General features: G+C 43.1%; 2 protein-coding genes across 3 annotated transcripts; one reads left to right on the top strand and one right to left on the bottom strand.

The window, feature by feature from the left end:
• The first annotated feature begins 16 nt into the window (after nucleotides 1-16).
• atg13 (ATG13 autophagy related 13 homolog (S. cerevisiae)) lies at nucleotides 17-11,256 on the top strand. 2 transcript variants are annotated; one of them, XM_050063043.1, is made up of 18 exons: nucleotides 17-193; nucleotides 958-1,038; nucleotides 1,775-1,855; nucleotides 2,011-2,130; nucleotides 2,297-2,343; nucleotides 2,707-2,847; nucleotides 2,984-3,024; nucleotides 3,814-3,910; nucleotides 4,027-4,134; nucleotides 4,257-4,344; nucleotides 4,517-4,615; nucleotides 4,986-5,069; nucleotides 5,240-5,352; nucleotides 5,495-5,636; nucleotides 5,768-5,845; nucleotides 5,944-6,051; nucleotides 6,616-6,744; nucleotides 6,858-11,256. In XM_050063043.1, exons 2-18 carry the CDS (start codon nucleotides 970-972, stop codon nucleotides 6,933-6,935), a joined length of 1,623 nt encoding a protein of 540 aa, XP_049919000.1. In that variant the 5' UTR covers nucleotides 17-193; nucleotides 958-969; the 3' UTR covers nucleotides 6,936-11,256. The 2 variants fall into 2 exon arrangements, with proteins under 2 accessions (XP_049919000.1, XP_049919001.1); XM_050063044.1 differs by lacking the exon at nucleotides 4,517-4,615 and having other exon boundaries at nucleotides 18-193.
• kpnb3 (karyopherin (importin) beta 3) lies at nucleotides 10,749-22,497 on the bottom strand. The gene is made up of 26 exons (XM_050063042.1): nucleotides 22,339-22,497; nucleotides 19,317-19,397; nucleotides 18,281-18,473; nucleotides 18,087-18,189; nucleotides 17,863-17,959; nucleotides 17,672-17,776; nucleotides 16,887-17,009; nucleotides 16,658-16,778; nucleotides 16,484-16,571; nucleotides 16,273-16,379; nucleotides 16,065-16,189; nucleotides 15,871-15,960; nucleotides 15,604-15,777; nucleotides 15,281-15,499; nucleotides 15,108-15,191; nucleotides 14,887-15,019; nucleotides 14,685-14,806; nucleotides 14,431-14,527; nucleotides 14,158-14,330; nucleotides 13,956-14,067; nucleotides 13,785-13,840; nucleotides 13,561-13,683; nucleotides 13,203-13,422; nucleotides 12,885-13,113; nucleotides 12,652-12,793; nucleotides 10,749-11,865 (listed from the first exon to the last, which is right to left on the bottom strand). The coding sequence occupies exons 1-26, from the start codon at nucleotides 22,417-22,419 to the stop codon at nucleotides 11,779-11,781; spliced, it is 3,285 nt and encodes a 1,094-aa protein (XP_049918999.1). The 5' UTR covers nucleotides 22,420-22,497; the 3' UTR covers nucleotides 10,749-11,778.
• Nucleotides 22,498-24,973: the final 2,476 nt, after the last annotated feature.

The raw sequence follows: 24,973 nt of genomic DNA, 5'->3' as shown, positions 1-24,973 counted from the left end.
GTGCCTCTGTGAAAGTGCTGCTATCCAAACACGTCGACATGGAGAAGATAAACAGAAAAGTAGCACAGTCTCTGCTGACGTTGTGTTCATCTGGATTGGACGTGTGAATGTTTGTTCAGCGCCGCGCTGCGTGCCACCTTTCTTACATCAGTTAACGCTTAATTGAAGCTACATTGCTAAGGGGAAAGCTAATGTAAGTTTTGCCGTTTTGTTGGGAAGTTAAAGTGCGTGGTATTTAGCTAGCTAGCTAACATTAGCCACAGGCTAACGCTAGTTGCCCAGTGAGTCACCAATCTAGTGGCTGTGCCTCCTCTTTTTGAAACATAAACGTTAAGACAATATCAGTGAAATGGCGATATTTTATGTTATTAATTTGCCAGGTGGTGTGGTGCACCATTTAAGTAGTTGTCAGTGTTATGTCGTGGAACATGACCTCGAAATTATATTCGGACAGTTTCATGTCAACGTGGAGGCCTCACTTGCTATCTGGTGACATAAACAGATGCTATATGGAGGGTTAAAAACAGCAGTGTTATTCCGGTTAAATACCGAAGGCAGCATTCTCATTGTGTTGTACATTGCTTCCTTTTAGCATTCATTAAATTGTTAGCTAGCAGAGTGCTACATATGTGGTGAAAATGGTTTGTTTTGGTCCATACTTGGCTGGGCTTTTGGTAACTGAGCTGTTTGTGTATATGAAACGTGAGGAGTGAATGTACTGTGTAAATATTCATACATATTGCAGTTCACCTTATGTCATGAGCTATTTAAAGTTTGCATTTAAAATCAGTTAAGTGTAATTTTGGGTGCAATGGCAAATTTATTATGATTCATGACCTAATTACTGAAATAACTGCAACTATATCTTGGTTATCTTCAAAATAATTTTCTTACAGTTATAGTGGATTATGATCACTGTTTTCAGTATCTGTAGTGAGTTATCTTGTGTGATTGCAGGGTCGTGACAACATGGACAGTGGCCTGAGTCCCCAGGATAAAAAAGACTTGGACAAGTTCATTAAGTTCTTTGCTTTAAAGGTAAGAAGCCTGTATTATAATGCCCCTGTTCCCAACATAGGATATGAATGTCGCATCTGTGATTGCAGGTCTCTGAGGGAATATTTTGAAGCCTGGGGTGCACTCTAGTGGCTTTGTTTTGTTGACACCCTTCTTAAATGGTTGGTTCATTAAAACATTTTCTCACTTTCTCTGTTGATATCTATCCGCACAGAGAGTTTGGGTTTTATTTGCCCAGGTTTTGAGAGACATTACTGATATTTCTGCCTCCACACCTAAGGATGGGAATTGAGATCTTGTTCCAGATTGTGCGATCTATTAGAATTGTATGCCTCTAAGCTTATCAATTCCTTTCATTGAGGAAGGCATGCTTTTCTGAAAGTTGGGTATTGCGAAACAAATAGGTCAAGCTCATGTGTCTGTGCTGCTGGAAACTTACAACAAGGAGTCATTGTGGAGAGGAAGAAACAGTCCAAAGCATGCTGTATTTTATGAAGAAGAGTCACACGCATACCTTTTTTATAGTGTTCCTTCACAGCAGTAATAAAACTGTTGCTTGCCACAGGGATCAATTAAGACTCAAAATGATTATCAGAATTGATATCAGCTTTGGTGTCAGCTATATCTTCTAGTTTTGAAAAATTATATTTAAACATATTCAACAGCAACATGTCTTTCCATAAAAAATGTTGCTGTTATCTGTCGCTGATACTCCTTCACTACTTACTAGTAAAGGTTTCTTATGTCCTGTTTGTAGACCGTCCAAGTGATTGTCCAAGCTCGTCTTGGAGAGAAGATCTGCACCCGCTCGTCCTCGTCGCCTACTGGCTCTGACTGGGTAAAATAATTTAGTTGTTCTTTTACCTTCTGCCATTTACTGTACATACACATACACATGTATGTAGCTGTCTTTGACAATTGGTCCTCTTCTGTAAAGGTGTATATTAAGGTGTATATTAACATCATTTTGGTTGTTATTATTATTTCTTCTAGTTTAATTTGGCCATCAAAGACATCCCAGAGGTGACCCATGAAGCCAAGAAGGCACTGGCTGGCCAACTTCCAGGCATCGGACGCTCCATGTGTGTGGAGATCTCCCTTAAGACGTCAGAGGTAAAATCTCCCTCAATGGGGCCAACTCAAATCATCTACTGCTGTCAGTTTTCTTACTCTGTAAAGTGACTTTTTACTCAAAGGCCTTCAAATTGTGCAAGGACTGTAATGTAAGCTGAAATTGCTCAAATAATCGGTTGTCTTCTTCTATCTCTGTCTCATTCAGGGTGACTCGATGGAGTTAGAGACCTGGTGCCTGGAGATGAATGAAAAGTGGGTGAATTTAATTGCAAAATGTGAAAGGAATGTTTATAAAAATAATGGGTTTGTCAGTGCTGGACGTGTTTCTCTGCCTCTGTAAAATTTTACAGTGTGTACATGATTAGTTTGGAGGACCACAGATCTGTATCTAAGGTTGTAGACCCCCCATGACTGTGCTGCTGTTGTTGAAATTGCAATACATAATAAGATTACATAAAAACACTGAAGGAAATCATTAAAGGAATCTTGAGCTGTTCGACAAGTCAGTGTTGGATTGGTTGACTAATTGTAATATAGGTAACTTTACCCTGTTATTAACTTATCACCACACTGCTCACTTGTTATGAGTCAATGTCATTTCTGTCTCTGCTGTAGGTGTGATAAGGACATCAAGGTGTCATACACAGTCTACAACCGTCTGTCTGTCCTCCTGAAGTCTCTGCTGGCCATCACCAGAGTAACACCTGCCTATAAACTATCCAGAAAGCAGGGACATGACTATGTCATATTGTACAGGTGAGTGAACTCCACCTGTCTCCTTGTTAAACAGCTGGTTCAACTGCCAAGCTACACCCACTTTGATCTGACTCCTGTTACATTTAATGGATGGATGACATACATCGCCACCTGTTTCTGCCTCTCTCATGTCTAGGATTTACTTCGGAGAAGTTCAGCTGAGTGGATTAGGAGAAGGTAACTGTAAACTCTGCTTCTTCAGTGACATGTTGTAAATCACTAATAACAAGCATCAGGACTAACAGCTTCAGGCCTACGTGTTGCACTGTAGACCAGTGGCTCCCAGCTGGTGCAGCTACGGGGTCCAGATTTCTCTTTAGTCATTTAGTTCAAGGTCCACATAGTTTAATATATTCCACGTCATGCTTCTGTTTGGCCATGCGGTCGAGCTAGTTTGCTGTCTATGTCCAGAAGCTGTCCATTCATCACTCACTCTGCAGCAGGAAACAGTGCTTCAAAATAAAGGCTCTGTGCCGCGAATTCACTGTACTTCAAAATAAAAACAAACTTAACACATTCAGGAGTCACTTGCAGCCCATTCAGACCAACTTTTGGACCTTGACCCACCAGCTGGGGACCACTGCTGTAGACATTACACAAATAAGGCTTTACATAGTGGTGTACTTGAACCTTACAGTCGAAGGTGCAAAAGGACTTCAAAATAAGACTACATTCTAGTTTTTATTTTTTATTTTTAAAGAAATTAAGTTTATTGTGCCTTTTTTGCCCTCTTGTGCTTGCCACATTAAAAGACTAAGTTGCAATCATGCCCTTCTAGAGTAGTTTCCTCATTGAGGGCAAACATTACTGTAACATATGAGACCAAATGCAGCATATTTAGGATAATTGAAAGAGAAGGTACACTGAAAATGTCTCTAACATGTGGAATAAATTCATTTTAATCACATTCACTGCTTCACCGTAACTGATAGTCTTGTATCCTGAAGTTTGTTGTTTGTTTTTAAGGTTTTCAGACAGTGCGTGTTGGCGTTGTTGGCACCCCTGTCGGCACAGTCACACTTTCATGTGCTTACCGCACCAACCTGGCATTCATGTCCAACAGGTAACTAACACACTACATATGAAACAACACAGTTTTCCTACAAAGAAAGTTATTATTGCTAATTAAAGTCAAAATGAGCATAAGTAGTCAACTGTTGAAATGTTGTCTTTCTGCAGACAGTTTGAGAGGTCAGCTCCGATCATGGGGATCATCGTGGATCACTTTGTGGATCCCCCCTGCAGCAGCCAGCGCCCTGCAAACATGGGACATCCCTGCAACTACAGGTAGCGACAGAAAGCTGTGGAAATAAATGCAGCCAGAATGAGGTTTATAACTTTGCCGCCTTCTTGCTGCAGTTTTTAAAAACTTGAATCATCTAAATTATAATGTGTGTGTGTGTGTTCAGAGCTCCAGATGAGGAGGACGGATATGCAGGAGTTCAGGATTCCCAGGAGGTCTGCACCACCTCCTTCTCCACCTCCCCTCCCTCACAGGTGAGAGGACACACTCACTCGCTCCTCTTCACTGTCTCTTTCTTGATCCTGTGACTTCTTCTCTCCATTTTCACGCCTGTTTTTTATTTCACTTTCTCTTCTCTCTCTCTGTCTGTTTTCGTTCCTGTTGTCTTTATATCGTATGTTTATCTGTGTGTCGGCACTATCTCAGTGTGTGTGTACACTGAGTCCTTCGCCCTCTAAACTGTCTAAGCCCCTCCCGCTGGACAGTCTGCCGCTTCCATTGGCTCCCGGACTTGTCACTCACACTGTGAGTCTATGCTGGCCCCTGTGAGAGTATGACTGTGTGTGATACACTGCACTGAAAAACTCTGCTAGTCACTGTACTTCTCATTTGTTTTGGAGTGTGTGTTGCTCTGTGGTGTGTCAGAGTTGCATCATTTTTACCATCATCCCTTTTGACTGTGTTCAAAGTTTCATCACTTGCTTTATGCACTGTAGACCTTTTTCGTCATGATGCATTACCATCTCCACAACATATACCACAGTAGTTACCCTGTTCATCTTTGAGCCATCTCAAAAGCACAACTGTGACGTTCTGACAAATCTTGTGTGTGTGTCCACTGCAGTGTTTTGTGATCAATACTCCCTCTTCTTTCTGTCTGTCTCTCTCTCTGTAGCTGTATGCTTCCAGGTTATCATATCAGCCTCCAGCTCTAGCAGGAGCTGCTGAGCTTTGTCACCCTGCTGCCAATCCAAACCAGGTAATACACCAGTCCGTCACTAAGCAGCTCACCTCCACATGCATATAAACTGATACATACAGATATATATTCCAAATCTGTTTTTGATATGATTAATATCCCACAGTATGCGTCATTTGAAATCACACATTTCTACCCATCACTATAACTGCTTTGATCCTCTGTCTTAGGCGTTGCATGCTGGGAAGGAACACGGAGGGGTTGTGTTGGTTCCCACTCAGCCTTCTCATGCAGCCGACGCTCATCTGACAGTCGAGCAAGCCGCCAACACACCTGGCGGCAGGTAATTCTCTCCTGGCATCACTGAAAGACTGCACTAACAAGCTGCATCGTTCTCCCTCAATCTCAAATCAAGCGATCAATTTTCTGCCCCATAAAACATGACATTGTAAATCAATATCCAAACAATAACTCTCTCTTCCCAGTGGTGACGATGACGGCCTGTCGCACAGTGGAGAAAGACGGAGGGAGGAAGTGAGGAGGAGTGTTTCTCCCTCTGACCCTGTGGAGTCTCTCAATGCGTTCACAAGGAAAATCGGAGCCTTTGTCAATAAACCCAACACGCAGGTACGTCAGATATGACTGTTCATTCTGTGACTTCATAATTTACTGTTATCCTCACATTTTTTTATGTCTTGAAAGAAAAGTAAATGCTGAAGAGTACACTGATTTTAGCTCTGTGTTGTATGTGTGTGTAGATAACAGCAGCCAGTCTGGACCTGCCATTTGCTGAATTTGCTCCTCGAGGCCTAGACTCAGAGGAGAATGATCCCATGGTAACTACTGTGATACAGCAGATACTTTGGCTTGTCTTTCATGGATCATATAAACACAAACATTTCCTACATTTGGGGTATTCTGTGTGTGTGTTTAGGTGCAGCCTCCAGACTCTCCTCCTTGCCCGTCACCTCTGCAGGCCAGCCTCCATTCTCAGGGCTCAGAGGGATCGGGGCAGCAGGACGACTTTGTCATGGTCGACTTTGTACGTATTTATTGCTCTGTTTTCTTCTGTCCGCTCCTTACAGCTTGGACTTTCCGCCATAGGCATAAATATATGTATTAGCACAATATGTCACTGTACTCAAGTGCTGAAATATGCATCATGGGGCTGAAATGAACTGCTGCCTGAAAGTGTTGAGAAGTTTATAGTCTGAACAGTGCCCTGATTCTTTTTGCCAGTGTAAAACCAGTTAGTGTGATGATGATGAGATGTTTGGAGGAAATTACTCCAGTCAAGTTGAGACATTTGCTCTTTATTCTCAACTGGAAATTTTTATATTCTTGAAGGAAAAGTTCCACATTGTGGGAAATACACACTCACTCTCTTGCCCAGAACATGAGAAGGTTGATACCCCTCTCTGTATGCTAAACATAAAGCTGTAAAGAGCAGTCAGTGAGCATAGCTTAGCTTCGCATAAAGACCGGAAGCAAGGGAAACGGTTAGCTACGACAACAAAATCCCCCCACTGGCATCTCAGAAGCTCATGAATTAAAGGAACAGTGTGTAAGACTTTTTAATGGTAAAATAAATTGTCTCTGTGTGCAGCGTCCAGCCTTCTCTAAAGACGACTTGTTGCCGATGGATCTGGGCACTTTCTACAGAGAGTTTCAAAACCCTCCTCAACTGGCCAGCCTCTCACTACACATCAGCTCCCAGTCGATGGCCGACGACCTGGTAACACCCCTCTTGTTTTTAATCTGATGATAAGTCGTTTTTAAAGCCTCAACGTGTAGAGCAAAACTGAATGCATGTGAGTTGTAACAGCGATTTGCGTTCTGTGTCCGCAGGACTCGCTGCCGGAGAAACTGGCCGTGTATGAGAAAAACATCGATGAGTTTGACGCTTTTGTGGACATGCTCCAATAGGGGAGGAGCGAAGAAAGGAGTACTACATGTGAGAAAAGACTTAATGGATGGTGGCAAATGACACTGAAAAAAAAAAGGAATGAAAGGAAGACGCAGACTGAAGGCTCTGTAATCGTTTGTCCTGTGAGAATCAGACTAAATCACCATATTTCAATGTGAAGCTCCTCATCTCTGACATCACCCTCCCTTACCTCCCTGTCAGGCACGTTCACCTCGCTTACCAGCTTGTACAGATCACTGTAAATACTGTATTATCTCTGACACTGACATACACCCCTCTCTGGTCTGGTAGTGTTAATTTAACTATTATTTTCTATGTGGCGCAAATCTGCTCTAGTCGTCAGTGTTTAATCAGGATTTCAATCAATTCTGTCACTTTAGACAGCCATGCAATTCAAGGACATACTACCTGCACTTTTTGTAAACCGTAGCTCACTATAAATGATCCACCCTTCCTCCCTGCTGAACACTACTGAAAGTTTCCTCGACATGATGGCCTGTCTGATCATATCGGAGGTGAAAGATCAGTGAAAGTTCTTCAAATCTTGAAAAGCTAGTCAAATAAACTGCACTTAGCCTCACAGCGGATGCTAGTCCTTTGCAAACAAGACGTGTTGTGTTCAAGAAATGTCCTGCTTTACGTTCTCAACATCGACAAGTAGCAGTTGAGTGTTGCTCAGAGGCATCTTGGAAGTGAAAAGCCTGTCATTCATTTAACCTAGCCAGGTGTTCCCAGCTGGTCTGGGTATATAAACTGCCAACTTCAATGTTTGCAAACGGGCCCCGATGGAATCTACCGTGATTTAAATTCTCTCCTTGTATGTACAGAAAGCACATTTCTCCATGCTGAATCAACTTGTGGAACTACACTCTGATGCCAGTTTATAGTATTAGACTGCATTAGTTATAGCTACCTAACAGACCGGCACCTGAGCGTATTTACTATAGGCTGAACAACATGCATATGTATATTTTGGGGGGTTTGTAAAGGTCGGATAAACATTTCCAGCTGTCCACAGAAGGGGCCGGGGTCACCATCCATGACTGTTCGAGTTTGGTTGAAAGCTTTAATTTAAACTTTTCTTTGCTGTTGGTCTAGATGTCCTAATAAAGCATGGCTGCTCTGTTGAAACAACCGATGTCTGTCAAGTGCCTGGAGCCAAACAAACAGGTAAAGAGGTTCATGTGTACAACGTCAGACCAGGTGTAGACAGTTTTATAGAGGTAGCTGCACATGGATGGTGGATGTAAAATATAAGGAGACGAACCCTACACACTGAAGCACTGCTGGTGGAGGTTGGTTGCCAGTTTCACTGATGGTGTCTTCACAGTGGTGTCATAATGTTAGTCAAAAGCACATTTATAAATTGAAATAATGAGAGATGAATTTCATTATTTTTATTTACATTTCAGCTATAATTTCTCCGTGTTAATCTTTATGCCTCCACGCCTGCGATAGCTGTGACCGGAGGCATTATGTTTTCGGGTTGTCCGTCCATACATACAAACGTACGTACGCCCCGTCCTTGTGAGCGCGATATCTCAAATGTCTTGAGGGAATTTCTTCAAATTTGGCACAAACTGGACACAGCGATGAACTGATTAGTTTTTGGTGGTCATAGGTGAAAGGTCAAGCTTACTGTGACCTTGTCCGTCTCATTCTTGTGAACGTGATATCTCAAGAACACCTTGAGGGAATTTCTTCAATGTGGCACAGATGTTCACTTGGACTTACTGTAGCGATGAATTGATTAGATTTTGGTGGTCAAAGGTCCAAAGTCAAGGTTGGTGTGACCTTACATCCATCTCATTCTTGTGAACGCAATACCTCAAGAACAACTTCAGGCATCTGTCACAAGAATGATAGATGAGGTCACGGTCTATGTGACCTCATCTATCATTATTGTGACAGTGATATCTCAAGAATACCTTGAGGGGTTTTCTTTAAATTTGGCACAAACGTTCACTTTGACTCAACAATGAGCTCATTAAACTGTGACCTCATCAGTCTCATTCTTATGAACGCAATATCTCAACAGCTTGAGGGAATTTTTTTTTTTCCAACTTTGGACTCAATGACGAACTCATTAGATTTTGGTGGTCAAAGGTCAAGGCCTTTGTGACCCCATTTGTCTTATTCTTGTGAATGTGATATCTCAGGAACACCTTAAGGGAATTTCTTTGAGGGAATTTTTAAAAGTTGGCATAGAGGTCCACTCAGACTGGAAAATAAATTGATTAGAATTTGGGGGTCAAAGGTCACTGTGACCTCACATAACATGTTTTTTGCCATAACTCGAGAATTCATTTGTAAATAATGGCAACATTTCACACCCATGTGAAACGAGGATAAAATGAAGACTTTTTATATCCAGAAGGTCAAAGGTCGACTTCACTGTGACATCATATTTTGCAGAAACATCTTTCTGGCCATCTTTAAACGCTGTAACTGGGGAACAGAGGAGACATTCGGTCAGATACTGAACTGGCGAAGCATAGTCAATTGTCACAGCTACAAGTTTGAGTCCTTTCCTGAGAAGTCCATCACAGGATCACTGTGACAAGCTATTAGGGGTGAGCAAGTACACTCTTAGCTGTATCTGTGTCTGTATCTGTCCAACTAACTAAATTGTCTGTATCTGTATATGTACTCGGAATGGCCACTGTTTCAGCTGAAGTGGGTGGGATTTAACCAGAAGTTATTTTAAGCCTGAAATTGATATAGGTTGATCAGAAGGTGCTATACTTATTACTGATCTCAAAATAATTAGAAAAAAAAAAAAATGTCTGAATTGAGCTTCAGATCATTTTTATTCTCAAGAGTAAGAGACTGAACACAGCTACCCAAATCAAGACTCTCCATCACAAGTACCTATATGGACACGTTTTACTCGTACGATACTAAAAAGTTCGTTTCATCTGAGTTCTCAGCTCAGTCCTATAAGCTCTATCAGTCATCTGTCCTTCTCTGAAAAAACTGTGTCCAAGTCAAGACATGTTTCCCACTGGAAATTCATCACTGGAATCATATGTCAATAGTAAAACTAGAAATATCGCCCTGTGGTTGTATGTACGCTTCCATGAACCCGTCATGTTGCAGTTATTGTTTATATCCATGTCTGAAAACATGCAGCAGCACAGAAGATCTACACAATCAGCAGTTTCAAATTGGACACCCAAGATTAGTGTCACCAATTAAGTGTCGCAGAACAGTGTGATGTCACAGTCAAGTTGAACTTTGACCTTTTGGATACAAAATGTCATCACTTCATTATTTTATCCTGTAAGACATTTGTGTAAGACTGCCATAATGAGCATATGAATTCTAAAGTGACGGCCAAAAATGTATTTTGTGAGGTCACAGTGACCTTTGACCACTAACGTCTAATAAGTTCATTCTTGATTCTAAGTTAACGTTTGTGCCAAATGTACATTTTGTCATAATTTGTTTAGGAATTCTGAAGTTCACCTTCGACCACACTTCTCATATGCTCCAAGTGGACATTTGTGGTAAATTTGAAGACATTTCCTGTGCTGAGAGAACTGTTCACAAGAATGGGATGAACAGATGTAGAGGCATAAAAACGTACATTTTGGCAAAAATACACGATAGCTTTAACTGAATTTCTTCAAAGTCTTCACTACATACGAGTCTGGACAGACATGGACATAAACTGCAACTTGACTGGTTAGCAGAGGCAAACAACCACAGGTGGTGATTCTAGTTTAGATTTTGAATGAACCACATCTGTCATTTAAGTGTACTTTAAACTATTCCTTCAGAAAGGTAAATGAATCAAAGGAAAGAACGTGTCAGAATTCTCAAATGGAATTTTATTGTTGGTATTTTCCATCACATACCTGCAGGGCTGCAAAGGGTCGAAACCATAAAGTTAAGAGAATGGTAGCACGCAGTTTACAAATACTCTACAATTCATGTTCCTTCGACTTGTCACACACCATCTGGCTGTGACCAACTACAGGTTATTGCTCCTCTTTCCGAGAGCCCCTTACTCTGACACTGCTACCTAAAGGGCTGAGAACCGTTAAGCAAACATTTCATCTTCAGACTCATCATGTGAACAGCTATCTGGAAGGCTATGGAAGAAAGCGGCTTAAATCAAGTCTCCCAGACAACGATGACGTAATTTTCTAACTATTTATGTTTTCTAGAGTTAGCCACTTAACATGCCGTTACGTTTTGAAACATCCCCTCTGAGTTGTGGCACACAGAGGCTATTTCCCCCCAGGTAACGCCGGGAACACGGAACGAGAAAATAAACAAAATAAAAATACAAAAAAAAAAGAAAAGAAAAATAAATTCACAGGAGACAGGCAGTGATCGCCCAGTGTGCATTTCCACCTCATTCAATTGCTCAGTCCACGAGAATGTCCTGTCCCCATTTCCCCCCACTGTGGCCCCCTCTGAGACTGTCCAATGAGTTTGTGTTGGGCGACGTGGAGAATGAGTCCCTCTGGGCACGGCGAGACAAAGTCAAACATCAGGGAATGGTTGGAAACAAAACGTCCAGATAGAAGACCGATAAGACGGGGACACTTTACTCTGGTTCCCACTTCCTCGGATACAGGGTGAAAGTCTTTGAGGTGGATGGCCAATGTCCTCCATTGTCATAAATATCCAACCTGCTCCCCCAGTCGGCTGAATGTGGGCGGGGTTATATAATAGTGAGGTCGGGGTGGTGATGGGGTTGTGAAGGCTGGCGTCCTTACACACTACAGATCAGAGCAGGAGGAAGAAGAGGGAGTGTATGGAGGAGGTCCAGGAGCTCGACTTTTCTTCATGGGCTTTGGAGAGAGCGGGGAGGTGACCGGGGGTTCAGGCTCAGGCGGTATTCAGTAGGTCCTGTATGGCTTTCTGCTGCGTCTCGTTCAGTGTCGATACACACTGTGTCCATAACCCTGCTGACACCTGGATGACACAACACAAGGGTCAGCTTCATACATTTCCATTGAAGGCATTTTAAGACCAGATCATTTTTAACCACATTTAAGAGAAAACATGTTTTAAATTCAAGCATTGCAAGTAAGTATAAAGGTAAGTAGTAAATTCGTATGTGGTCCTGTGCAGAGGTAGGAATATGGTTATTAATTTGAGATAGTTCCATTTTACAAACCCCTCAGTGCGATTAAAATGTGAAGACAGTATAGGGTTTTAAAGATTTCGATGGTAATGTCGCGCCGTTATTCTCTGGAACTGGGGACAAGGTTGTCTCGCCTTAGAGCCTGCAGCAGCCAGCGCTATATCAATGTCTGTGTAAAAGGGACAGCTGGCAGGATGGGACGGGTGTGACCTTAGCAGCTAACTCGAAGAACAGCAGCTGAAAATGTCCACATACTGGGGACACGATGAGGCCCGGGAGCTCCCTACCATCAGAGCTGAGGACCAGATCTACCACCATATAACGGGACGGTAAATGATTGTTATTTCCATGTTATGCCATTGTTACTGGTCACAAAGTGCTGTCGACGTCTATGTTATGTCACACAAATTTTTATTTTGCTTATGGGACATCAGCATGCTATCTATAGGGGCCCTATCATACAATTTCTATGTAAATAGGGCTAAAAAGAAATCAAAAGACGGATAAATTAAGATCGAAATTAAAGCTTGTGGCAATTCAGTCCTCGCAAATTCAAATTACTACAACTACACATGTAGTTCTTTGGTTTCTTTAAGACTTAGATAGACGCTCACCTGTACTTGACGGATGACATTTGCCAGCCGTTTGCTGCATGCGTCTTCACTCTTAACCGATTCGTTCGCAACTCCATCTGCGATAATGAGGAAAATTTTGGGAAGGTTGGCGTTGTCTGGTCCGAGGACGATGGGGTTGTTGCTGTGGAGAGACGACGGAAAGGATGAATTAGAAGTTTGAACATCCCCAGGTTTAAAACTAATAACAACAAAAGGTATTTCCACAGCTCTACCTTTCAATGAGGTCACACAGGAAGTCAAACGTGTGCACGGCCTCCTCTTTGTCCTCGTTGAGCGGTAGCCAGCCGAGCCAGTGGGGGAGGATCTCGTTAACGTTTACGCACTCCGGCCGAAACCTCATGACTTTTCCTACGGCGGAGATGCAGTTCTCTGTAGCGTTGACGTTCTCCTTTGAGCGAGAGTCAGCTGCCTGGATGACTCGGACCAGCAGGGGGATGGCCTCTGGATCACAGAGACACAAAGACGCTGAGTTATCGAAAAGCAATAAACTGCCAACAACACTGCAGGTGAAGACAAGCGGCAGGACATACCTGTACAGAATGGGCGGTAATTCTCTCCTCCATACTGAGCCATGACACCGACACCGTAGGCGGCTGCCTGCCGAACCTCTGGGCTCGTGTCGCACAGTGACTGCAACATCGGCCGCAGGAAATACTCGGCGTATTTGAAGGAGGCGGGGCTGCAGTGCTCTACCACGTCGTCAAAGATGCACAGACCCCACTGTCTGTCCGCCCACGGCCTGTTGGGACACTAAAGACAAGAAGAAGAACAATTTCAATTTCTGGACTTGAAGTGAAGATACAGAGAATAAATACTAATGGACACAACATCACTGCAGACAGATATATTGATTCATTCATTGCCGATCTGAAAACAGGAAGTACTCACTATTAGCTGGACGATGAGCTGCAGCAGCTGCTCAAACCAAGGCAGCACCTTCTCTTTGTAACTGCTGAACACTGAGTGCAGGATGTCGGACACTTTGGTCAGGATGTACACGTCGTTCTCATCCTGGAATAGCAAAAAAAAAAAGACGAGGGAAAATTGATGGCTCACCATTGTTTCAGATGGAACAGTTATTGGACGAAAGGTTTTCATAACAGTTCCTTTACCTCGTCTTGTAACGATTCTTCCACCTGCTCATCATAGTCTTCATCCTGTCTCTTGGCTGTGAAGGACAAACAAGTGTTCTGTGAGGACTGGGTATAAACACACCTCTCGTATGAGTTTTGTTTCAGGGATAAATGTAAAAATTCAACTCTACGACTGTAGTGAAGACGCACCCTGTCTGAGCTCCTGGTTCTTAAAATGCTCCTCCAGTTTTCCTTTCAAGATGCCGCCCAGCTCCTCAAAATGCTCGTTGTTCAGACAGCCGTCTCCCATCAACTCAATGCACTTTGAATAAAAAAAACCACACCCTCAGTCAGGTCAGAAACTGCGCCACATTCCTTAATATATTCAAATGGAAAACTTCAGGAAAGTTACCTTTGCAAAAGAGTGCATGATCTCTGACAGGACATCAGAGTCTGGCTCGGTGCCGATGGCCTTGATGAGAGCGTCGCACATAAAGTGCCACATCTGGGTAAGGTACTCCGGTCCTCGCACCCGTGCGCACTCCAGCAGCAGGGGCATGGACTCGGCTGCAGCCACCCGCACACGTGAGACAGTTAAGGAAACGCCATCATCAAATCCCATATTCTTTTATAAATATTGGCATTTGTAGTTAAAAAGGTTTAAAAGTCCAGAACGAAAGGATATCATCATGGAAGTAAAACTTGAGCAGAGGAACCATCAGCTTCACCACCTGCTCCGTGTACTCCACAAAGCCCTCCTTCAGCTCTTTGGCATAGCACACCTGGAACACAACACAGAGGGCTGAAACACGAGCAATGACCTCAGTAACATCTGGTTCTATTCCAAATCTGCCTTCGACCCCCCTCAGGATCCTGACAGTCTGGCATAACACTCATGCGTCTCAGAGCTCTCCTGCTGTAGTGGACTGAACTACTCACCAGCATCTGGCAGGCAGTGGCTTTCTCCTCCAGGCCGGCCGTCTTGATGCCAAAACTCTGCTGGTCTCCCAGGTTGACAAACTCCCAGCCGTCATCCTCTGATATGTTCTCCATGTCCTGGGCTACAAGGCAGAGACGAACATATTCAGATACTGCATTTTCCAAAAGTCTATTAGTTAAAAACAACTGCTGTGTTACTTACTGTCGAGCAGGGCCACCTCAGGCTTGATGGAGGCCGTCTTCATCAGGGGCCCCATCACCACAGGCAGGTACTGCTGAAACTCCTTGCCCAGGATCTTACACATCCTGGCCCAGGCTGAGATCATGTACGAGATCTAAACCACAAGCAACGAAAACGTGACGACAGGTTCACCATATTCCAGTGGTCAAAAAGAAATGGATGGTTAAAAGTTATGTCCCCACCTGAGGATCGTCATCCTCCAGGTCATTGAAGTCTGTCTGGGTTTTGAGGAGCAGCTGCATGACGGCGGAGGCATCTGGCATGAACTAGCAACAGAACAAAAAGGACATGTGAAGATGGCAGCCACCTTAATTTAAGATTTCTGTGGAGAGTTTCACATCCAGTGCAGGCGTACCTTCTCCTTGCCGACAGCCAGGCCGATGAGGCTGATGCACTCGATGGTCTTGCCGCGAAGCAGCCGGAGCTCCTTCTGCACGGCGTTCTCCACGATGTGTTTGAGGGAGGGCATGAACAGGTCATAGTATGGCACAAACTTCTCCTCGGCTGTGTCGGCCACCGAGGCGATGGACGTCACCACCTGCTCCAGGACCAGTTTGGTACCCTTCTGGATCAACTGGGAAGAGAGAGAGGAGGACGCACTTGAGAATTCTGACAGCAATAAACAGAAAATAAATGTTCCTATTAATTTAGCAAATCAAATGTATGGATTATTTGTACCTCTTGCAGCTTGGCTACCATGATGACGTGAAGGTGCTGCACCAAGCTGTCCAGGTAAGGGATCAGCAGTGTTTTGGGACAGTCCTCTGTAAAGTTGATGAGGGCGGCGGCAGCGTGCGCCTGCACCCGAGGGTTACTCTGGTCCTCCATGGTCTGAAGCAGGGCTGAGATCACCTGGAAGGGAGGAGGACGCAGGGTCAGAGTCTCCTCCTGCATCACATTTCCCCTCAAATTTATGGCATTAAATTAAACGGATGCATTGGTTACCTTGTCGTGGAATTTCTTCTGGAAGGTCGGTGCAAAGTCTGTGGCCATTTGTCCAATAGCGTTGCAGGCAGCATAGCGTACCCTTGGGTGCTGAGGAGGGAAAAGGAAGCCAAACTTACTACCATGATACAAGAACTGTGAACACAAGTCCTGTGATATGAGCGACTAAATAAGTAAATCAAGTCGTCTCTTACAGGATCGGAGCAGAAGAGGAGGACGAAGCTGACAATCTCTTGGAGGATGGCCTCCATCTGCTGGTGGCAGCCCTCACCGATGGCCGACAGCGCCATCAACCCGGCGTGGCGGTACTTCCAGTCAGCTGGCGACAAACAGTGGGTTGATCTCATGCTCATGTTTTACATGTGTGACTAAATATATTCCATTATCAGCGGGTTAACTTACGGTTCTGCAGCATCTGCATGATGTGCTGTTTGATCATGGGCAAAATTATCTTCCCTCCCAGACCGCAGGCGATTCTGTCAAGGGCGCTCTCACCAGCCACAGCGTTACTGGTGAGTGACAAGAAAATCACTCAACACAAGTGTACAATCACATTCTGAAACCTCTGAGCACTTTGCAGATACACTATAAAAACTGTGGATTTGTGTCTTACCTGTCAAAGTCATCATCCTCCAGCTCATCGGCCATGGCCCACTCGTCATCGTCCTCGAGGTCCACCATCATAGCCAGCATCTGGGGCACTGACGACACAAAGCGCAAGTATTACAACTATTCTATACAACTTCATTGGGTGACCGAAAGTCATTTAAGGGATCCAGACTCTCACCACTCTGAGCCACAATGGCTGTGTGTTTCCTCAGCATGGCTGCTGCGGTCTCAGATAAGGTGACAATAACCTCCAGCGCCAACTGCCTCTGCATGTTTGTCAGGTTGGTGTCGGCACACAGCTGAAGAGACAAGGCAACATGTCGGTCACAGAGCTGACAGCCAAACAAGCCCTTAAATTAAGTTTCCATGCAAAAACAAACGTTGCTATGTTACATAATATCTCTCACCTTCAGACAGAGCTGCAGGGTGGCCTCCAGGTTGGGTCTCAGGTATTTGGGTGCTGTGTCTGCAATTTCCACCAAGGACTTGAGCACGGAGTCATCTCCCTGGTAGCACGACTCGTTCACCGCCTGATTAGAAACAACAGACGCTGGGGTTAGTGTTGCAAATGCATTCATTCGGCAGGGGCATGCTGCTGCTGCTGAATTTACACCAGCACCGCAATCTGAGGGCTTAACCTCCACCTACCATCATGAGTCACAAACAAGAAAATACTCACGAAACACTGTTGCAACAGAGCTTAGCTGCTCTTTCCTCAATGCAAGCAGTGTCATCTCTACATACTGTAGCATGAGTAGGAATTAGAAGCCTCGCTACGCCTCTCAGTAACGGCAAACAAGCATTGCAGCTCTTACTTTGAAGCTCCATTTAAGATTTGCAGATGAATTTCCTTATTTACTTTCCACATAATGACTTTATACAATTATGCAAACAATATAGAGAGCAACAAGCCGCTCTAGAAGTCAAACGGGGTGTCATTTTCCCCTGGACTTTTTACTGTATGATCCAAACTAGCATTAGCTAATGCATACATATCAAACTACAGGGCATGTAACATTTAGCTTGCATTACTCGGTCTCAAGAGGCTCGTGTAGAAAACTTTACAGACTGCTTAAAAGCCTTTACTGCCAGTAGAAAAACACACAACACAAAACACTGCTCTGGACGATAAACTTGTGGGAAAACTCAGATAGCATCAGTAACTAATTGAGAGGTCGCTGTGGTGTCTTACCTGCAGGATGCCTGGCAGCAGGTCGGCAAAGTGCTTCAGCAGTGCTGTGTTGCTTTCGTTTGACAGGACAAAGGATGCTGCAGCCCGAGCAGCCAGGGTGCGAATCTGAAGGATAAGTGGAAAACAAATTAATGCACAGGAATACAAACCAGGAATCGAACTACCCCAAATCCGCTCTTGTGAGACTGTACCTGTGGGTTTGCCTGGTCCTGCATGCACTGAACAAGCATGCGTTTGATAACCTCCATATAGTGCTGCTGCTGGTTGCCGAAGATTCCTGGGAAGTTCCTAAACAGGTCAGGACACAAAACTGTCAGCCAGCAGCACTTCAGTTTAAACATACAAACAGTTTGACTTAATCGTGTAACTATATGGCCTGAATAGAAGATTTGAGATAAAGCGAACAGGGGCTCACCAGAATATGTGCAGAGCAGATTCTCGCAGGTTAACATTGTCCGAGTTGACAGAGTCAAAGAGAAACTTGAGCACCTCAGGCCACTGGTTATTCCCATCATCATCTGGATCAAAGACAAAGTGAGAGGATGAGCAGTGATGATGGCTAAAATCGTCCACACAAGACCAGTACATAAAGGAGAAGAGGGGCATTACCGATGAGGTTGCGGGTGAGCTCTGCCGCAATGTCGCAGACCTTCTTGCGGATGTTTGGCGAGGTTTCCTGCTGGATGCTGGTCAGCAGCTCCGTCTTGATGGCCGTCTGCATCTCCAGGGTCAGGCCTGGGTAGATCTCCTCGAAGGACGATGACAGCAGCCGCCGCAGCAGCACCGCCGCCATCTGTTTGACCTGAGTGGACAGAATATTTGGTTTCAGCATTATGCAATGCTTCTTTCCACAGCCCCAAAGTGACACCATGACTTAACAGATTGTTAGTTTCTGGTTTGGTCAGGCAGAGCGGCTTTTCTAGTATTTATTTGATCCCAATATGATTTTAACCCCATTTTATTACAGCTTTCCTTTAATAAAACACAATGATATCAGTAAGTGTCACTGGACAGACAGTTTGATCGCAGCTGCTAAACATGTAATGAAATGTTTATAGTCAATGGTCACTCTAAAAAAAAAAATAATTTCACCACACAGACAAAACCAGCAGCATCTCAAAAAGCAAAGTCACTCTCCCTGGGCCAAGCACCTCTCTGCCTGCTCCCATTTCAAGGCTCTAAAAATATCAGCCTTGAGGTAAAGAAAAGGAGAGGAAGCATGAGGGACCAAGCAGCTGCTGGACTCAGAGTAAACTGCCTAAATGCCAAAACCGTGACTCATAACGAGCCCTGGTGTCAGGCCGTGGCGAGGGACCACGTGTGATGGCCGGACCGCATTCCTAAAATGCCGTCAATGTGGCACCTTTTCAAAGCAGAGATATTACAGTAATGCGGACAGGATGCTACATCACATGGCCTCTGCACTATTCTTCAACACTGACAGTATGAATGCTTCTGACCCCTCTTCCTTCCCGACGTGACAAAAGTTCATACCAAGCCCGGTGATAATACTCGTTTCTAATTGGCTAGCAGGTGTCTGTTTAAAGTCAAGCTTTAAGCGAGGCACACAGTCCATCAAAGCTTAAACATGTGAAGACAAACAAACTGAGGAGCCACAGATATGTCAAGTGTTACGTGTACAAACCTCCTCTGCAGCAGATGCATCTCTGATAGCCTGCAGCAAGAATGTGATCTTGTTCTGGCCCAGGATGGTGTCATAGGTCTCCTGCAAGGAAAATGAATGGACAGTGGTGTGGGTGAGTCATGCCTTACAGATGTAAGCACTGCAGATGCATGACTTTAGCCCCGTGAAAAATGAATTTGCACCAGTGAGAGTGTCATGTTCACGTTGTCGCAGTCACAGAAGCGCCATTTTGCCACACTGCAACAGATGCTGGGGTTGCTTCACAGTTTCATCAGTCTTTATGGATGAATTAAAACATGGGCGTGGCTATTAAAAAGCTGGTTTTATTCCCTGAGTGTTAATGACTTTGACTGTAAAATAGGCCTCACACTTGCACTATAATCGGTTTCTCTGGTAGGCAAGAAATTATTCTCAGCGGGACACACGTACACTTTCGAGCTGTGTATCATAATGACAACAGAATAGAACTTTAAATTCATAGATAAGAACAAGCAATTTATGTGGGAATCAATGTTTGTGGTTTAGTTTCCATTCCAGCTGACGTTCATTGCTGAGTGAACTCATCACAAATACCATGAGGCTGCGTCACATTAAAGTTTTCCACAGGACACCGGAAGACTTTTTGTGAAGCAGCTTGAAAGTGTTCATTAATCATTCAAGTTTGCGTCTGACTGCCAACTCCTTATTTGATTAAAAACTTCACTTCATCTAGATTTGGACATTTCCCCATCAGAGGATCAGTTAAAATATAGCAAAGCAAGAACTGACGAAAAGAAGCACCCACAAAGTGATTATAGCAGTTTGGACGCTTCAAATATTCAATATCATGGGACGTGAATCTCTCAGAGGGGGGAATATAACATAAATAAGGCTTGCAGTTCTGATGCATTTGCTTTGGTCTTCAGCTGATTCATTAAAGCCACCAAAGAAATGCAAACACACGATGCTATGTAGGGATGCAGTGCAACCTTGGGTGTGTGCTCCACGGATATAATCACAGATGATCATGTGCAATAGAGCTAATGGTAAACAAAGAACTTTGTTTCCTCCATTTGTGTTTTTAAAAGAGTACACACTTGCATGACAAAGACAGGACAGGGAGGAGCATCAGTGTGGCAACAGTATGGTGGCAGAGAAACCTGATTGCTGACCTGGGACATTTTAATGGAAACTGTAAACAAAGGCAACGTCTGACTTATAATTAAGTTATTTCCTTCATCTGCCTGACATCAAATGACATTCAAATGCTTTTATCAATCATTAAAGGAACGGTTAGGATTTTTTGAAGTGGAGTTGCACAGTAGATGGCATTCAGCATGACCCCAGTTTTGCCAAAGTCACACAATAACCCAAACAAACTAAGGGATCGAGGCAGCAGCAGACCAGCAGCTCCTGTGTTCAGCGACGTTAAATCACTGTTTTTCTCAATGGAGTCTGGCTGTGAAGCGAGTAATGTAACAGCTACATTTTCCAGCTGGAAATCACTGTGTGACATTGATGAAATGTGGTGACAATACTCGCAATATAGCATACACTTTAACTAATATTGACTTTTTGGGTGGCTATGTTTTGTTGCTGGCCCCCATCCACTGCAGTACATTGCTTAACTTCTGTGTCAGACTCCAGCCTGCTTCTCCAAATTGTGGGCATGTTGACTGCCATCTACTGTTTGTAATATATTATCTATGGATATTACCCCATTAAAAAAAACAACAAAAAAAACTGAACTGTCCCTTTAAGTAGCCAGTCTAAAAAAGGACAAAGTGCCATCATCTATAAATATACTAATCAAAACCCACACAACGTCAAGATGATTGTGTTATCTCACAACTTTAAGAACGCAACAATATTGTCCTTCATATCTTGCCATCCCTCTCATGTCTGAATGGGGTGAACTGGGGACACCTACAAATGTTTAGTAGCTGTGGTCTGTAGCTGTTAATATATGGGTTTAAACTCCTCTACAGATGGATCAATTCCCATTGTGCGTGTAAGACAGAAAGGGAGAGTTTCTATACAGGATGAAATCCAATGAGCTTAGTATCGCGGCGGACAGTCTGTGGTTTATAAAGAAAACCGCTGACGGCCAGTGAAGGGGGGGCAGTGTGATAAGATTCAACCACCCCATCCAAAAGTCTGGTGCTGAAGAGGTAAACTGTGGTAACAATGCGTTGCCGCGACAAGAGGCTAATCGTGGTGGGAGAAAAAGTGAATAGGCCAGCTAGACTCAGCCCAAACAAATCCCCTGGAGGAACTAATCCAGTGTGAGGGGATGAACCGGGACGAGCCTGTGATGGTGACGTGACTGAAACTGAGATAATTTGCTTCGTGTGTAACGTTAAACCAAACGAGGAGGACATCACATTTTAAACAGTTGTGTTGAACAGACTTTCGGATAAAATGACTGAAGGCCATTGCTCAAGCACTGCTAACGTGTCTTGCTATCTGAATGAACTTCACCTGTAACGCAACCAACTGTTTGTTAACCGTTACGTCAATAACATGACATATATATCGGTATTTAATCTCTGAATTCCTTCTCGTATTTGTAAGGAACACCCTGTTAGCGCTAGCCTGCTAGCTAATGAAACTAGCAACACTGTATAGGCTCCTTAGCCTCATGCTACTTCCTGTACTCCACCAGCTAGAAGGCTAGCTTCACTGTCAGCTGGAGAATTTGGGATTGGTACCCAACAAACGGAACATTTCGCTTTCAATCAGCCCGACTGAGTGTGACACAAACACGCACAACCCCACGGAGTCACGACTGGGCTCCTATCATTGTGATCTACATTATGTTCACATAACTACGCAACATGGTGGAGGTAGTTAGCCTTAGCTGACTAGTAACTCGGTGTCGGCTTCACATTGCACGTGGGCTACCGAGCCTGACGTGAAAGCTTCCTGCGCGCGCGGCCAGACTGGGCAGCTAGGCGGCTAGCCTTTGCTAACCCCGATCGCACTGTTTTCTACCACAGCCGTACTTGTCACCCACAAAATCGGCTCCGTTTCGTTCTCTCACCTCTGCTTGCTTCCTGACGTTGTTGTCAGGGCTCATCAGGTTGCCCAGCAAGAGGTAGAACTGCTGCTGCTGTTCCGCCATTGCAGTGAGATCCAAAAAGACCAGCCGGGTGGAGAAGCGGCGAAATGAGCCCGGCAGACCCTGCTTCGGTCACACAATGCTGCTAGCGTCCCATTGGCTTGCTTTATCAACTCTACTCGTCAGTCATTGGACCAGAGACGTGTGTCAAACGCATCTCATTGGCTCACACGGGTTCTCGGCTCCTATTGGATGGAGGCCACACAGAAAAGTGAATGCGTTGTTCCTGTTAGCTAATAATGAATTGCTAAAGCGCGGGAAATTACCACATCACTGCTAGCAAAACAGAGTCAGAGCTTTGCTTTTGTACGTGTATATTCGCGGTGAAAAGTAATTAAGTACATTTACTCAAGTACCGTATTTAAGTACTATGTTACGATACGTCTACTTAAGTCGAGTATTTCCATTTTAAGCTACTTTAGATGTGTACTTCACTACAGTTTAAAGGGAAGTATTGTACTTTATGCTCCACTAACGTTATATTTTGTAGCTACAGTTGCTAGCTTAGTTACATTTAAGTAAAGTATATTACTTTAACGCATTTTAAGTGCATTTTGCCACTAGTACTTCTCTGAGCTACTATTTAAAGAAGTAAGTGGGATTTATGTAATGGAGTATTTTCACTGTGAAATTAATAACGTTACATTAGATAAAGTATCTGTAATTTCTTCCACCATTACTTATCCCTCTATTATACCATGTTGCCTACATATAGCATACCCATTTCTGGCCATTAACACACACACACACACACACACACACACACACACACTACATATTTAATTATGTTGAAATACTTAAAAAATAAAGAGCCATGGCCCTAAGGAAACTAATTGCACTGACTTCCTGGAGGCCATGTTGAGTCCCTTTTTCGGGGTTTCAACTCTCTCTCTTCAAAAATGGTCTGAAAACATCTCTTTCTGTCATTTTACAATCTGGATAAAATGGGTTTGCAATAATAGACAACTAAAGTGTCAATTTTAATTGTTAAATGTACTTTATTTGATAATTAAGTAATGCAAAATTGTCAAAATTCAAATGTTGCCTTCAAGGAACACCATAGTTTATGGAGCTCCACCATGACAGTTTTTGGTGTGATGTATTTAGGTTTATACTGTTTAAGTGCATAACAGTTATCATAATTTTCTTGTTACCTCCACAACTTCACCTAGATGAGTTAAATAATGTTAGTTTTAATAAAGTTCAGGCTATGACACTGTATAGTCTACTAAAACATTGTAACATTGTAGAAGAAGAAGAAGAGGGCAAAATTAGCCCTTCCAGTTGATGTCCACCAGGAAACTAAAAACAGGCATTCAAATGTAAAAGTAATGATCTAACATTGAATTATAACTCTCTTGTTTTTGGAGAGGGTTATGATAGTTTGGTTTGATAAATTGTGTCTGTAAAGATTGCTGAAATATGCTGACACTCTTTAAGTCCTCCACAGGGGGACTCTATAGTAATATTACTTTAATGCATTTTAAATGTATGTTGCCACTAATACTTCCACTTTTAATTTATTATTTTAAAAATTGATTAATTAATTAACAAATAAAGTATCTCAATACTTCTTCCACTGTTGTCTATGACTTCGTAGAAAAGATGATGGTTAGCTTGATTTACGCTGTAAGTGTGGACCTACTTTTAGCCAAGATTTAATAAATACTAAATATAGCTTACAGTTTATCATACTAGATAATTTGGATTTTTCATATTCCATATATGAAGTTAGCTGTTCTGTCATGTTTTCTATAAATCTCACTTCTTTTGCTTATTGAAAACCCTTTGACAATGTCACAAGAACAATTTGAATGCAAATATACAGAATTTAAATTAGCCTTTATGTGTAGGTTTGCATTATGTCACACATACAATTTAATATAATAAAGTGTTGAGGGGTATTTTTTACTGTATTCATTTTCAGATAACTGGGATCAGCCTGTAAAGCACAAGTTTTAATTGCATTTGCAGAACGTAAGCTCCCCCACACAGTAAATATGTCCTCAGACAGGCTGAGGCTCAAGTGAAAAATAATAACTTACACTGAACATTTTTAAAATATTATTGGAATTGATAAAAAAAAACCTTATAATTAATTTGTTTGACTGTTTGCCTTTTTTTCTATGGACATTATATTTTGAACTTCTAATTGAGTTTTGAATACAAAATAAAAGTATTATTTTCTGTAAATGTTAAACCATAAAAGAAAGTTTGTGAGAAATAATCACATATTATATCTGCTTGTTCCAACCGTTCCAACACCTAATTGAATCTATGCACTTACTCTGACATGTTTGGTGTCTTTGGAAACTTTAGGATGAAATGCACAACAAGAGCCTTCATATACAAACTTAGTATACTGCCCACGTGAGTTATATGATTACAGCAAGTTGTGTTAATAGCTCAACCATGTCAGTGCAGGTTGCAAGCAATGTTCCAGCAGATGGCAGTCATGCTTTTTCAGTGATGACTGCAATGCATTTTTTTTTCCTCTGCCAGTGAAGTCACCTGTGTGTTTGCAGATCAGATCGGCCATGTAAAAAACAGCTGCAAC

The sequence above is a fragment of the Epinephelus moara genome, chromosome 15 (genome assembly GCF_006386435.1).
Source record: "Epinephelus moara isolate mb chromosome 15, YSFRI_EMoa_1.0, whole genome shotgun sequence".
Taxonomy (NCBI): Eukaryota; Metazoa; Chordata; class Actinopteri; order Perciformes; family Serranidae; genus Epinephelus; species Epinephelus moara.
This window is presented reverse-complemented; position numbering and strand designations above follow the sequence as displayed.